This window comes from Lissotriton helveticus, chromosome 8 (genome assembly GCF_964261635.1).
Source record: "Lissotriton helveticus chromosome 8, aLisHel1.1, whole genome shotgun sequence".
NCBI lineage: Eukaryota > Metazoa > Chordata > Amphibia > Caudata > Salamandridae > Lissotriton > Lissotriton helveticus.
In genome coordinates this window covers 1493372781-1493386480 of record NC_136069.1, presented here as the reverse complement: position 1 = coordinate 1493386480, position 13700 = coordinate 1493372781, and the positions used below count along the sequence as shown (strand labels likewise).

At 47.0% G+C, this 13700-nt stretch overlaps 1 protein-coding gene across 2 annotated transcripts in view; it reads left to right on the top strand.

Annotated features, from left to right (window-relative positions):
• The first annotated feature begins 2606 nt into the window (after positions 1-2606).
• Positions 2607-13700, top strand: part of TMEM135 (transmembrane protein 135) — a 1123835-nt gene continuing 1112741 nt past the window's right edge. The window contains exon 1 of one of the 2 annotated variants that reach the window (XM_078658433.1): positions 2607-2923. In XM_078658433.1, the coding sequence (XP_078514559.1) occupies positions 2783-2923 (141 nt within the window). In that variant the 5' untranslated portion in view covers positions 2607-2782. Of the gene's footprint in view, positions 2982-13700 lie in introns of both variants that reach the window. The other variant, XM_078658434.1, reaches the window with a different exon arrangement.

Here is a 13700-nt window from a genome sequence, read left to right as displayed (position 1 = left end):
GCGTAATTACAACAGACGCTAGTAATAAGGGCCTTGGAGCTGTTTTAGCTCAAGTGGATGAGAATGGCATTGATAAAGTGATTGCTTACGCTTCAAGATCGTTATCCCCTTGTGAAGAAAAGTACCCAATAATAGAAAGGGAAGCCTTAGCGTGTGCTTGGGCGTTGGAACATTTTAAATCTTTTATTTGGGGTAAAATGTATACTTTGCGTAGTGATCACAAACCCTTGGTGAAAATTTTAACGACAGAGGGAGTAATCAATGCATCTGCAAGATTGGCTAGGATTTCAATGAGGTTGCAAAACTTTATTTACAAGATTGTTTACGTTCCTGGAAAAAGCAACGTTGTTGCTGATTTTTTGTCAAGAATGCCAGTCATGTTGGAAGATTGTGATAATAATGAATGGAATGAGTTACATGTTGCCTTTGTTCATGATGAGGGTCTTTCAGCTTTCAGTAAAGAGGAGTGGAATAATGAATATTCCACAGACAGTAATTTACAAACAATTATTTCATATACTGTTGATGGATAGCCAATAAAAAAAGAGTTGTTGGATGATGCTATCAGACCTTTTTGGGAAGTTAGGTCAGAACTTTCTGTTGAAAAAGGAACACTTTTAAGAGGCAAAAGAATAATTCCTCCTGTAGGGTTACGCGAGGGAATTATTGAACTCTGCCATGAGGGGCATCCAGGAATTGTAAGATCTAAATCATTAGTTAAGAATTTATTTTGGTGGCCTGGTTGTGATTCCCAAACAGAGAAGGTTGTAAGGGATTGTGTTATTTGTGCTTCTTCAGATAAGACCTTGCATACCTTTCGTCCTCCAATGTTAGAGAGTTCTTTTCCTGATAATCCTTGGGAATTCATAGCGGCTGACATTATGGGTCCTATTCAGGAGCATGATGGTTCTCATCATTTTTTAATTGTTCTTATGGATCTTTTCTCTAAATGGCCTGTTGTTAAAGTAGTTGAGAGGGCAGATACAGATTCAGTTCTTTCCTTTTTGGATGAGACTTTTGTGACTGAAGGGATTCCTTCTTGCATCCTCACGGATAATGGAGTGCAGTTTTTATCATTGAGAGCTAAGGTGTATTTTAAAAAGTTGGGTATTACCCATAGAACAACATCGCTTTATAATCCTAGTGGGAGTGGTGTTGTTGAAAGATTTAATAGGGTTTTGAAGAATACTATTCAGTTATCAATTAATAGTAATTTAGATTGGCCTACACAAATTGGAAAAGTGGTTTGGAATTACCGGATCACTAGTAATAATTTCACAGGTATTTCTCCGTTCGTACTTATGAAAGGTAGGAATCCTCGTTCTAAACCTATTCCTGCTTGGTTATTTTCAAATAAAGTGGAACCATGGTCTAAGGATTTGGTTAAAGCACGCATGGAAAAGGTACATGAAAAAAGCAAAATGTATCATGATTTGAAGCATGGTTCAAAAGAAGTTCAAATTGAGGTTGGTGATTGGATCCGAGTTAAGAAGCCTGTTAAGGTCCTAAAAGGTGATTCCCAGTTCCCAGAGCCTTTTCAGGTGGTTGAAATTTTGAAGAATTCAGTGAATCTTAATAATGGGAAGGTATGGAATCTGAATAGGATTGCGAAGTGTAAACCTAGAAGTCTTAACACTAATTGGAAACCAGAGGATTTGGATGTGGAAAGATCTTTATCTAAGGAAAATGATTTGCAAACTAATCCAAGGGAAGTTAATTTTCCTTCTGATGGTTGTGATTTGGAGAATGTAGTTCCTTCAAGTAGTGGAAATGTAGTTTCTTCTGATAGTGTTTCTGAGAGTTCTTCATCTTGTAGTGTTCCTGGGAGTTCAAATAATGTTCCACAAGATGAAGTATCTAATTCTGAGGGAGATTCTGTTTTATGTCATCATTCCTCAAGGAAGAGGGTGGTGCCTTCTTGGCTAAAAGATTATATTATTAGTAATAGATAAGTAAGTAAGAGCTATCAATTATAATTCTTATAATGGTTATGGAAACAAGTGGAAGCATCATTAAAATGTTCTTATATTTAGTATAGTGTTTTTATTTCCTTTCCTTTTGTTTTTATCATTTTGTTCTATTGTTAGGAAAAGGGGGATGTGTTATGTTTGCATTTCTTAAATGTAATTATATTCATTCCTTGTACATGAGCCTGCTTAGGTCACTGTTAGAATGTAGAATGTAGGTGTCATCATACTGTGCATCATTTGTAAAGGAAAGTTGTTCCTGAGATGCTGAACTTACTGGATGACATACGATTGAGCTCTTCGAGTTAATAAAGAATACTTATCTACAATTCCTGCATTTATTCTTTATTACAGACACCTTCGGGTAAAGTCCGCGCTATATAAAAACGCATAAATAAATATATAAAAAAATAATTTTTAATGTTTTGCTATTAACACTTAAAGCACTGGTCCTCTTACGTGGACGCAGGCTTGGAGATGCACTGGAAAACCCCACATTCTTTCCGGTGTCGAAACAGCTAACCGGCCAACCAGTACAGAGCACAGCGTCCACAGATGTCAGACTCTGACAGACCGCGCCATCTGCTACCATGGAAACAGAACGACGCCGCTCTACGGCGCACAGGAAGCTCTGAACTCATGCGCCGAGAGGAGGCAACCCTGCGTGGGTCGCGCGCACGCACCACGTGCGCGCCTACTTCCAGCTGTCCCGTCATTTTACGTCACATGATCCGAGGACTTTGTACTGAAGTAACCTCGGCCAACAGTGACCTTTGCCCCCTTCCTGTCTTTGCTGTCATCAGTCCTCAACCAAGATGGCTGCGTTCAGCAAGTCTATCCCACATAGCTGCTATGAAATCGGGCATACCTGGAATCCTTCCTGCACCGTCGCGTACCTTCAGATTACACAGGGCGCTCTGGAGGAGTCCCTGAAGATATATGCTCCGCTCTACTTGGTGAGTGACATATCTCCTTCCCCGGGTTTCCCAGGCTTGAGTACAGAAGCCTCCTACTGTACTTTACACTGGTGCATACTTTGCAACCTAGCAATGCTTCCCAGGCACGTCATCATGTACTTAGTCTTTCTGCGCTCTGGCATGCACGCAACTTTATTAAGAGGTGCATTGCAATCCTGGCAATATATATATCCATCGATAAGCGTAAGATCTTTCATATGAGCACGTATTGGACCCCGGCACACAGTCCCCATAAACATCGTGTCCTTGCATATGAAGCATGGCAGCTCTGGTGCTGTAACAAACATTGAATCCTGGCATAGACTCTAATGCTCTGGGCTAGCATTAATTATTTGACGTGTTGCACATTAATTTGGTTCCCGGAGCACCGCAGCCCTTGCATATACATCATACTCTGTACCCCGACATACTACAACCTTGGCATGGACTGTTAACACTGCATAGACATCATAAACGTCCTCGGTACAGGGTGACCAGATTTTGAGAGCCTAAAACCGGGACATTTCGATAAAATCGAAAGAATCCGAGGTGCCCCGAGTGACTGCGTTCATCAATATAGAAACACAGACGAAGCACTGAGGGAAGAAATAAAACAACATTTTTTAAACCCAGTATCAAACATGTTATTTAAATAGCTTTCTAATTAGAGCTGCTAACTGGAACTGCTTTGTAACACATACAAACGTGCCTCCACTGTTCGCAGTCAACCCTCACTGAAAACCAGGACCTGACCCAAAATTGCAGAAATCTACCAGGGTAGCTGGTGGAAAACCGGTACACTCCTGGGACGCCTGGTCACCCTACCTAGGTACCAACTGCATCCGGACCAGACACAGTGCTGCTCAGGCGCAACGTGGTTTTGACACAGCAGTCATGCTCTGTCGGACTCAGTGCCACGCAGTTCAATCCTGGCAGAGGAGGACAACCCGAACCTTTGCACAGACTTTAACCCTGTTACCGAAAAAGACCCCCCACAATAACACAAACCCCTTGCACACACTGCATCACTAGCAGGGAACCATGCACGAAAACGTATCTCCGCCCTGCTACACATTTCACCTCGGGTACACGAGCACATTCAGAACAACGTCCCTATACGGAGGCACTGGCGGGGAGAATAAAGTACCCGGCCATTAGAAGTCACCCTGCCACAAACTTCAGCCCCAGGTACACGAGCACAAACAAAACAGTGTTTCTACACTAAAGGCATTGGCGGGGAGTCGAGAACAAACGACACTGTTAAAATAATTGTAGGTATACTACACGTGCCCTGGTTCACGGCTCCCTTGTTTACCTTACAGCTCGTGGACATGAGAACACCGGCACAAAGATAAACGCTGGGTTCTATACATTGCAGGACGCTGCACTCTGGCACACTATTCCCCTCCCGCCTGGTCACAAAAGCACAGAAACCTACTTGGCATCAAACTCGGCAGTGAGGGATGCCAAGTTCAAACTAGTTAGAAAACAACGCAGCACTGTACATAGGTCAGGGGGAGATGCACATGAATTTATGAGGTCTATCAGTAGAGAGATACAAAAACTGACTTAATCTAGGGAAATCTGGGGGTGCAATTCATAGGGGACTCAGACGAAAAGACATCAGTGTAGGGAGTTTATATGTTAAATAGGCTGCAGAAGTAATGAAAGCGATCCAAAGAATTGCATAGCAAATGGAATGCAGAGGAAATAGGCTATCCGAGAGAGGAGAGAGCAGCAGACACCCGACACTGATGAGCCAGCTATGCAAGGACAGTGGGTTGCTTGAAAATATTATTCTTCATGTCCTTCCGGAATCGAAGGAGAGTGGGAGCTTGACAGATCCCGATGAGGATGGATTTACAAAGTAGGAGAAGGCCTACTGCCTTGCTTTCTTAGTCCTGTCCCTCTGGTTTCAGACCTGGAGTTGTTGCTGGCCCGCGTGTTCTTAATCGTCCCAGAGATTTGAAATAGGATGTCTGTGAGTAGCTGGACCTAGCGGAGTTCTTTCAGTGTGGGAGTGATCCTGTCAAACTTTAACATTCCATAGATTAGAAGGGTTTAATGCACTCATTGCAGACTGCTAAGCAAGTCGTAGGCATACACAGGGCTGCGGGCCCAATAGCCCCAGGTTAAAGAGGCAGGCACTGCACCTTTTAGCATCAGCTCTGCTGAAATCCACCTGCTCTGGTGGAAGGAGGGACTAATGGACGGAGACAGTGTGTCACTGCTGGAAATGGTGCATGGTGTATGTAGAGTGTGGGCTCACCTGCCTGAGATTTTTTTTTTACCATACTCACCTGGGCCCATAAATTAACATACACACACTTTGAACAGGTAAACCTACGTTCGATCAAGATTTTGTTTAACCATTCAGGTCCTATACCATTTGACTTACCAATCCTAGTCACCGGTACCTAGAGACCTATTGGATCAGGGAGTTAGCAAGAAAATAGGTAGGAAAAAAATAACATTTGCACTCATATAATAACCACAAACTCGGGAACGGTTTAAACTCTTTATCTAAAATAAATTCTTTAAATGTCATAATCCAAACATTTGACACCAGAAATCTTTCAATTGAGAAAATAACGATTAGAATGAAAATATGGCAAGATTTTACTAGGCAGTCTTTACGCATTTGACATTAGGGTGGGAAGAGAGAAGGAAACAGTACAATGACATACCCACATAGAATATTTACCTAGAATGGTCTGAAGAACTAACCATGGCCACGGGTCAGTTAGAGGATAGAACTCCAAAAGTGCAAGTGCCAGCAAGACAACAGGTGCCGACCAGAAATCAGGATAGGTGCAGCCAAAATTGGATCAGGACAGGACCACCACAGGCTAAGACTGGCACCCACAGTTAAAGTTGCTACGCCAGCGCTACAACCCTCTCTGCAGCTAACAGCCTAACCCTGATTGGGTTATCGAATCTTCCGTCGGAGTGCTCCGCCAGCACCCTTGATCCCGAACCCCGATTCGGTTATCAAAATCTTCTGACAGAGTGCTCCGCCAGCACCTCTGCTCTCGACTACCTATTGAGTGCGTTGGGTCAGTGACAGGTCAGCTATTCGGACAAGTCGGACAAATCAGCTAACTAAGCCTACCCTAGTTATACTATTTTCCAGGTCAATGTACCACCCCCCAATCTTGCAAGTGTAAGGATCCCCAATTTCGATTGGACAAAAAGAGAGGAGAGGTCATCACACCATACCAAAATGAAACTTTTCTTGATGATATTAAAATTAGCGTTCCCGCCCATAACTTTATTTTCCCATGCACTTTTATTCCACCCGGCAATGAATGTATCAATCAGTTCAATAGCGTTCAGTATTGTACAGTCCAGCTTCCTACCCTGGGGTTGAAAGTTCACGCTCCCAGGAACATCTTCTCGCAAGTTTGGACTTGGCTTCCATTCAATGCCAATGACTCTTGAGCTTTGGAGTCTTGTGCGCATGTTCAAAATGGGTGCAGTGGGGTATCATCAGGCCCAAAATGTTACATGTAAAAAAATAAAAGACAAACAGTTTTAGAACAAAGAATAAATGAATGTTCTGTATACCACTTATTACTACTCTATTCCCATTATTTTATTTTAACTATTGCATTAGAAATTAAGCAGAACGAACAGCTTACCAAAAGCAGCTATGCAAGCTTCTTGCACGTTCATAACAAATAGCAGCCATGTTAGTTCTAGTGCGCAGAAGCAAAAGTTTCCCTCCAAGCGAAAGATACGTCATGTCACGTGAGTGTGCCAGACGAATGCGCAGTAAGAAATCCTGCGTAGCAGCAGCCATTTTAGTGCAAGCAGATTATAGTTAGTAAAATCACATAGACACGCTTCCTCTAGATACCCAACATGTTGTGTAATGCAATATTAATAAGACAAAAACATGTTAGTTAGCACATTATGAGTTATTAGAGAGGGTTGAATACAAGCAAGCCGCTTTACATGCGCAACCTTGCTCCATCAGTATGAGACACACTTCTCTGACAATAAGTCTTCTTGTAAGAAAGTACAATGAATTCTGGTTAAGAGGCACCTACTGCTCAAGGGTACACTGAAGATACACATCACCCCTAGCCCGAGACGTTGGTGCAGACACTGCACACCTGGATCAGATTCTGCTTCAGGAAGGCACACTGAACCCTGGGAGCAGGCTTTGCCGTAGGAAAATATAGTGGAGCCCTGGCTTCATGTTCTTTTGTAAAAGTAGCATGCTAGACCCTATGTTAAAAGGAGAAAGCCGTTTCCCCCCGTACCTGCCTCTGCTGTAGCAAGGGTCTGTGCGCTCGGGGGTCTGCTCCAGACGACCCTAATTCACCCCGCTTCTAGGCAGTGATGCTGCATTGAAGCATATTCCTTTCACGCTACCAGCCTTTGTTGGAGCATCGCAAACTGCACCCATAGCACCAGGCTCTGCTGCACCAGTGGTACTGTTTGTGACAACACTGGCACTGGGCTCTGCAGAGGAGCACACTGAACCACTGAACCACTGATCCCTGGCCTTTGCTACAAGGCACACTGTGCCGTTTGTCACTTTACTTTGTAACAGGATGGCACATCTTTCCTGGCTTAAGATCCTGCATCCGGGAATAATACTGAAGCTCTGGGATTAGGACCCTGCAGAATGGTGCAGCGTAATTCAGCTAGCAGAGTACTGCAGTTCTGCATACAACATCTCGCCACTTTGGTGTGTAACTGAGTAATTCAAGCTCTCTCTAGCAAAGAAGGGCATTAAACCTCTGATCTCTGGACTCTGCAGCAGCAAAGCACCTTGAATATCATTTCATCGAGCTAGGAAGCAAAGTACAGTGAGCCTCTAGTGACGGCAATCTGCAGCTGTGGCACACTGAATCCCTTGCCTAGTCCAGTGGCATTTTGCCTGCATTTATCGTACACCCTGCCCCCTGTGATCTGCAGAGGGGCACACTAAAGCACCCTTACTGAGTCTCCACTTAATCTTTGGTCTTGAAGTTCTTTAACAAGACGTTTTAAACCTTTAATCACGGGATCCTGTATTTGGACATACTGCCCTTTTGTTCTTCAGGCTCCGAAGTGACAGTACACCAAACCCAGGCCTAGTACTAAGCTATGTCCCTTTGTGTCCAGTGCACTTAACTCTGCTCAGTGTAATAGGCTAAACCTTTGATAGCAGACCCGGCAGTACCTATCTGCATTGAACTTTTTTTTTTTAGGGTTGTGCAACATAGTAATAAAAACCCTGGCGATAACACTGTCCAACAGGGCACGCTGCACGTCTTGATATAGGACAGTGCAGCGGTAGACACTAAACCTCTACAAGAAAATGCAGGGAGGCACATTGAACCTCTGACCCCACCTACGGCTCCAAAGCATCAAGACATACTAAATCTTTTATCCCACACAATGGGTCTTCAGCATCAAGACATACTAAACCTTTAATTCCACCCATGGCTTTGCAGCAGTGAGAAATGCTCAGGCTCTGATCCAAAACCATGACTTTGCAACATTAAGGCACACTGAACATTTGATCGCACACATTTCTCTTCTCTTCAGAAGTGAGGCACACTTTACCCCTGATCCCAACCCAATGCTTTGCAGCAGTGAGACAAACTCGATCTCTGACGCCACCTATGGCTCTCCAGCAGTGAAACACGCACAGTCTCTGATCTCACCCAATGCTCTGCAGCAGTCAGACACACTCAATCTCTGATCCCACCCAGTGCTCTACAGCAGTGAGACACACTCAATCTCTGATCCCACCCAGTGCTCTGCAGCAGTGAGACACACTCAATCTCTGATCCCACCCAGTGCTCTGCAGCAGTGAAACACACTCAATCTCTGATCCCACCCAGTGCTCTGCAGCAGTGAGACACACTCAATCTCTGATCCCACCCAGTGCTCTGCAGCAGTGAGACACACTCAATCTCTGAACCCACCCAATGCTCTGCAGCAGTGAAACACACTCAATCTCTGATCCCACCCAATGCTCTGCAGAAGTGAGACAAACTCGATCTCTGACGCCACATATGGCTCTCCAGCAGTGAAACACGCACAGTCTCTGATCTCACCCAATGCTCTGCAGCAGTCAGACACACTCAATCTCTGATCCCACCCAATGCTCTGCAGCAGTCAGACACACTCAATCTCTGATCCCACCCAATGCTCTGCAGCAGTGAGACACACTCAATCTCTGATTGCACCCATGGCTCTGCAGCAGTGAGACACACTCAATCTCTGACCCCCCAATGCTCTGCAGCAGTGAGACACACTCAATCTCTGACCCCCCCAATGCTCTGCAGCAGTGAGACACACTCAATCTCTGATCCCACCCAGTGCTCTGCAGCAGTGAGACACACTCAATCTCTGATCCCACCCAATGCTCTGCAGCAGTGAGACACACTCGATCTCTGATCCCACCCAGTGCTCTACAGCAGTGAGACACACTCAATCTCTGATCTCACCCAATGCTTTGCAGCAGTGAGACACACTCAATCTCTGATCGCACCCAATGCTCTGCAGCAGTGAGACACACTCAATCTCTGATCCCACCCAATGCTCTGCAGCAGTGAGACACACTCAATCTCTGATCTCACCCAATGCTCTGCAGCAGTGAGACACACTCAATCTCTGATCTCACCCAATGCTTTGCAGCAGTGAGACACACTCGATCTCTGATCCCACCCAATGCTCTGCAACAGTGAGACACACTCAATCTCTGATCCCACCCATGGGTCTGCAGCAGTGAGACACTCTCAATCTCTGATCCCACTCAGTGCTCTGCAGCAGTGAGACACACTCTGTCTCTGATCCCACCCATGGCTCTGCAGCAGTGAGACACACTCAGTCTCTGATCCCACTCATGGCTCGGCAGCAGTGAGACACACTCGGTCTCTGATCCCACCCATGGCTCTGCAGCAGTGAGACACACTCAATCTCTGATCCCACCCAGTGCTCTACAGCAGTGAGACACACTCAGTCTCTGATCCCACCCAATGCTCTGCAGCAGTGAGACACACTCAATCTCTGATCCCACCCAATGCTCTGCAGCAGTCAGACACACTCAATCTCTGATCCCACCCAGTGCTCTACAGCAGTGAGACACACTCAATCTCTGATCCCCCAATGCTCTGCATCAGTGAGACACACTCAATCTCTGATCCCACCCAATGCTCTGCAGCAGTGAGACACACTCAATCTCTGATCCCACCCAATGCTCTGCAGCAGTCAGACACACTCAATCTCTGATCCCACCCAATGCTCTGCAGCAGTCAGACACACTCAATCTCTGCAGCAGTCAGACACACTCAATCTCTGATCCCACCCAGTGCTCTACAGCAGTGAGACACACTCAATCTCTGATTTCACCCAATGCTTTGCAGCAGTGAGACACACTCAATCTCTGATCGCACCCAATGCTCTGCAGCAGTGAGACACACTCAATCTCTGATCCCACCCAATGCTCTGCAGCAGTGAGACACACTCAATCTCTGATCCCACCCAATGCTCTGCAACAGTGAGACACACTCAATCTCTGATCCCACCCAATGCTCTGCAGCAGTGAGACACACTCAATCTCTGATCTCACCCAATGCTTTGCAGCAGTGAGACACACTCAATCTCTGATCCCACCCAATGCTTTGCAGCAGTGAGACACACTCGATCTCTGATCCCACCCAGTGCTCTGCAGCAGTGAGACACACTCAATCTCTGATCTCACCCAATGCTTTGCAGCAGTGAGACACACTCAATCTCTGATCGCATCCAATGCTCTGCAGCAGTGAGACACACTCAATCTCTGATCCCACCCAATGCTCTGCAACAGTGAGACACACTCAATCTCTGATCCCACCCAATGCTCTGCAGCAGTGAGACACACTCAATCTCTGATCTCACCCAATGCTCTGCAGCAGTGAGACACACTCAATCTCTGATCTCACCCAATGCTTTGCAGCAGTGAGACACACTCGATCTCTGACCCCACCCATGGGTCTGCAGCAGTGAGACACACTCAATCTCTGATTGCACCCAATGCTCTGCAGCAGTGAGACACACTCAATCTCTGATCCCACCCAATGCTCTGCAACAGTGAGACACACTCAATCTCTGATCCCACCCAATGCTCTGCAGCAGTGAGACACACTCAATCTCTGATCCCACCCAATGCTCTGCAGCAGTGAGACACACTCAATCTCTGATCCCACCCAATGCTCTGCAGCAGTGAGACACACTCAATCTCTGACCCCCAATGCTCTGCAGCAGTGAGACACACTCCGTCTCTGATCCCACCCAATGCTCTGCAGCAGTGAGACACACTCCGTCTCTGACCCCCCAATGCTCTGCAGCAGTGAGACACACTCCGTCTCTGATCCCACCCAATGCTCTGCAGCAGTGAGACACACTCAATCTCTGACCCCCCAATGCTCTGCAGCAGTGAGACACACTCCGTCTCTGATCCCACCCAATGCTCTGCAGCAGTGAGACACACTCCGTCTCTGATCCCACCCAATGCTCTGCAGCAGTGAGACCCACTCAGTCTCTGATCCCACCCAATGGTGGGCAGAAGTGAAAACTCAGTCTCTGATCCCACCCAATGCTCTGCAGCAGTGAGCCACACTCCGTCTCTGATCCCACCCAATGCTCTGCAGCAGTGAGCCACACTCCGTCTCTGATCCCACCCAATGTGTTGCAGCAGTGAGACACACTCAATCTCTGATCCCACCCAATGCTTTGCAGCAGTGAGACACACTCTGTCTCTGATCCCACCCAATGCTCTGCATTAGTGAGACGCACTCAATCTCTGATCCCACCCATTGCTCTGCAGCAGTCAGACACACTCAATCTTTGATCCCACCCAGTGCTCTGCAGCAGTGAGACACACTCAATCTCTGATCCCGCCCAATGCTCTGCAGCAGTGAGACACACTCACTCTCTGATCCCACCCAATGCTCTGCAGCAGTGAGACACACTCAATCTCTGACCCCCCCAATGCTCTGCAGCAGTGAGACAATCTCAATCTCTGATCCCACCTAATGCTCTGCAGCAGTGAGACACACTCAATCTCTGATCCCACCTAATGCTCTGCAGCAGTGAGACACACTCAATCTCTGATCCCACCCAATGCTTTGCAGCAGTGAGACACACTCAATCTCTGATCCCACCCAATGCTCTGCAGCAGTGAGACACACTCAGTCTCTGATCCCACCCAATGCTCTGCAGCAGTGAGACACACTCAATCTCTGATCCCACCCAATGCTCTGCAGCAGTGAGACACACTCAATCTCTGATCCCACCTAATGCTCTGCAGCAGTGAGACACACTCAATCTCTGATCCCACCCAATGCTTTGCAGCAGTGAGACACACTCCGTCTCTGATCCCACCCAATGCTCTGCAGCAGTGAGACACACCCCGTCTCTGATCCCACCCAATGCTCTGCAGCAGTGAGACCCACTCAGTCTCTGATCCCACCCAATGGTGGGCAGAAGTGAGACACACTCAGTTTCTGATCCCACCCAATGCTCTGCAGCAGTGAGGCTGACTCAATCTCTGATCCCACCCAATGCTCAGCAGCAGTGAGACAATCTCACTCTCTGATACCACCCAATGCTCTGCAGCAGTGAGACACACTCAGTTTCTGATCCCACCCAATGCTCTGCAGCAGTGAGGCTGACTCAATCTCTGATCCCACCCAGTGCTCTGCAGCAGTGAGACACACTCAATCTCTGATCCCACCCAATGCTCTGCAGCAGTGAGACACACTCAGTTTCTGATCCCACCCAATGCTCTGCAGCAGTGAGACACACTCACTCTCTGATCCCACCCAATGCTCTGCAGCAGTGAGACACACTCAATCTCTGATCCCACCCAATGCTTTGCAGCAGTGAGACACACTCAATCTCTGATCCCACCCAATGCTCTGCAGCAGTGAGACACACTCAATCTCTGATCGCACACATGGCTCTACAGCAGTGAGACACACTCAATCTCTGATCTCACCCAATGCTCTGCAGCAGTGAGACACACTCAATCTCTGATCCCACCCAATGCTCTGCAGCAGTGAGACACACTCAATCTCTGATCCCACCCAATGCTCTGCAGCAGTGAGACACACTCAATCTCTGATCCCACCCAATGCTCTGCAGCAGTGAGACACACTCAATCTCTGATCTCACCCAATGCTCTGCAGCAGTGAGACAATCTCACTCTCTGATACCACCCAATGCTCTGCAGCAGTGAGACACACTCAATCTTTGATCCCACCCAATGCTCTGCAGCAGTGAGACACACTCAATCTCTGATCGCACCCATGGCTCTACAGCAGTGAGACACACTCAATCTCTGATCCCACCCAATGCTCTGCAGCAGTGAGACACACTCAATCTCTGATCTCACCCAATGCTCTGCAGCAGTGAGACACACTCAGTCTCTGATCCCACCCAGTGCTCTGCAGCAGTGAGACACACTCAATCTCTGATCTCACCCAATGCTCTGCAGCAGTCAGACACACTCAATCTCTGATCCCACCCAATGCTCTGCAGCAGTGAGACACACTCAATCTCTGATTGCACCCATGGCTCTGCAGCAGTGAGACACACTCAGTTTCTGATCACACACAATGCTCTGCAGCAGTGAGACACACTCAATCTCTGATCCCCCCAATGCTCTGCAGCAGTGAGACACACTCACTCTCTGATCCCACCCAATGCTCTGCAGCAGTGAGACACACTCAATCTCTGACCCCCCCATGGGTCTGCAGCAGTGAGACACACTCCATCTCTGATCGCACCC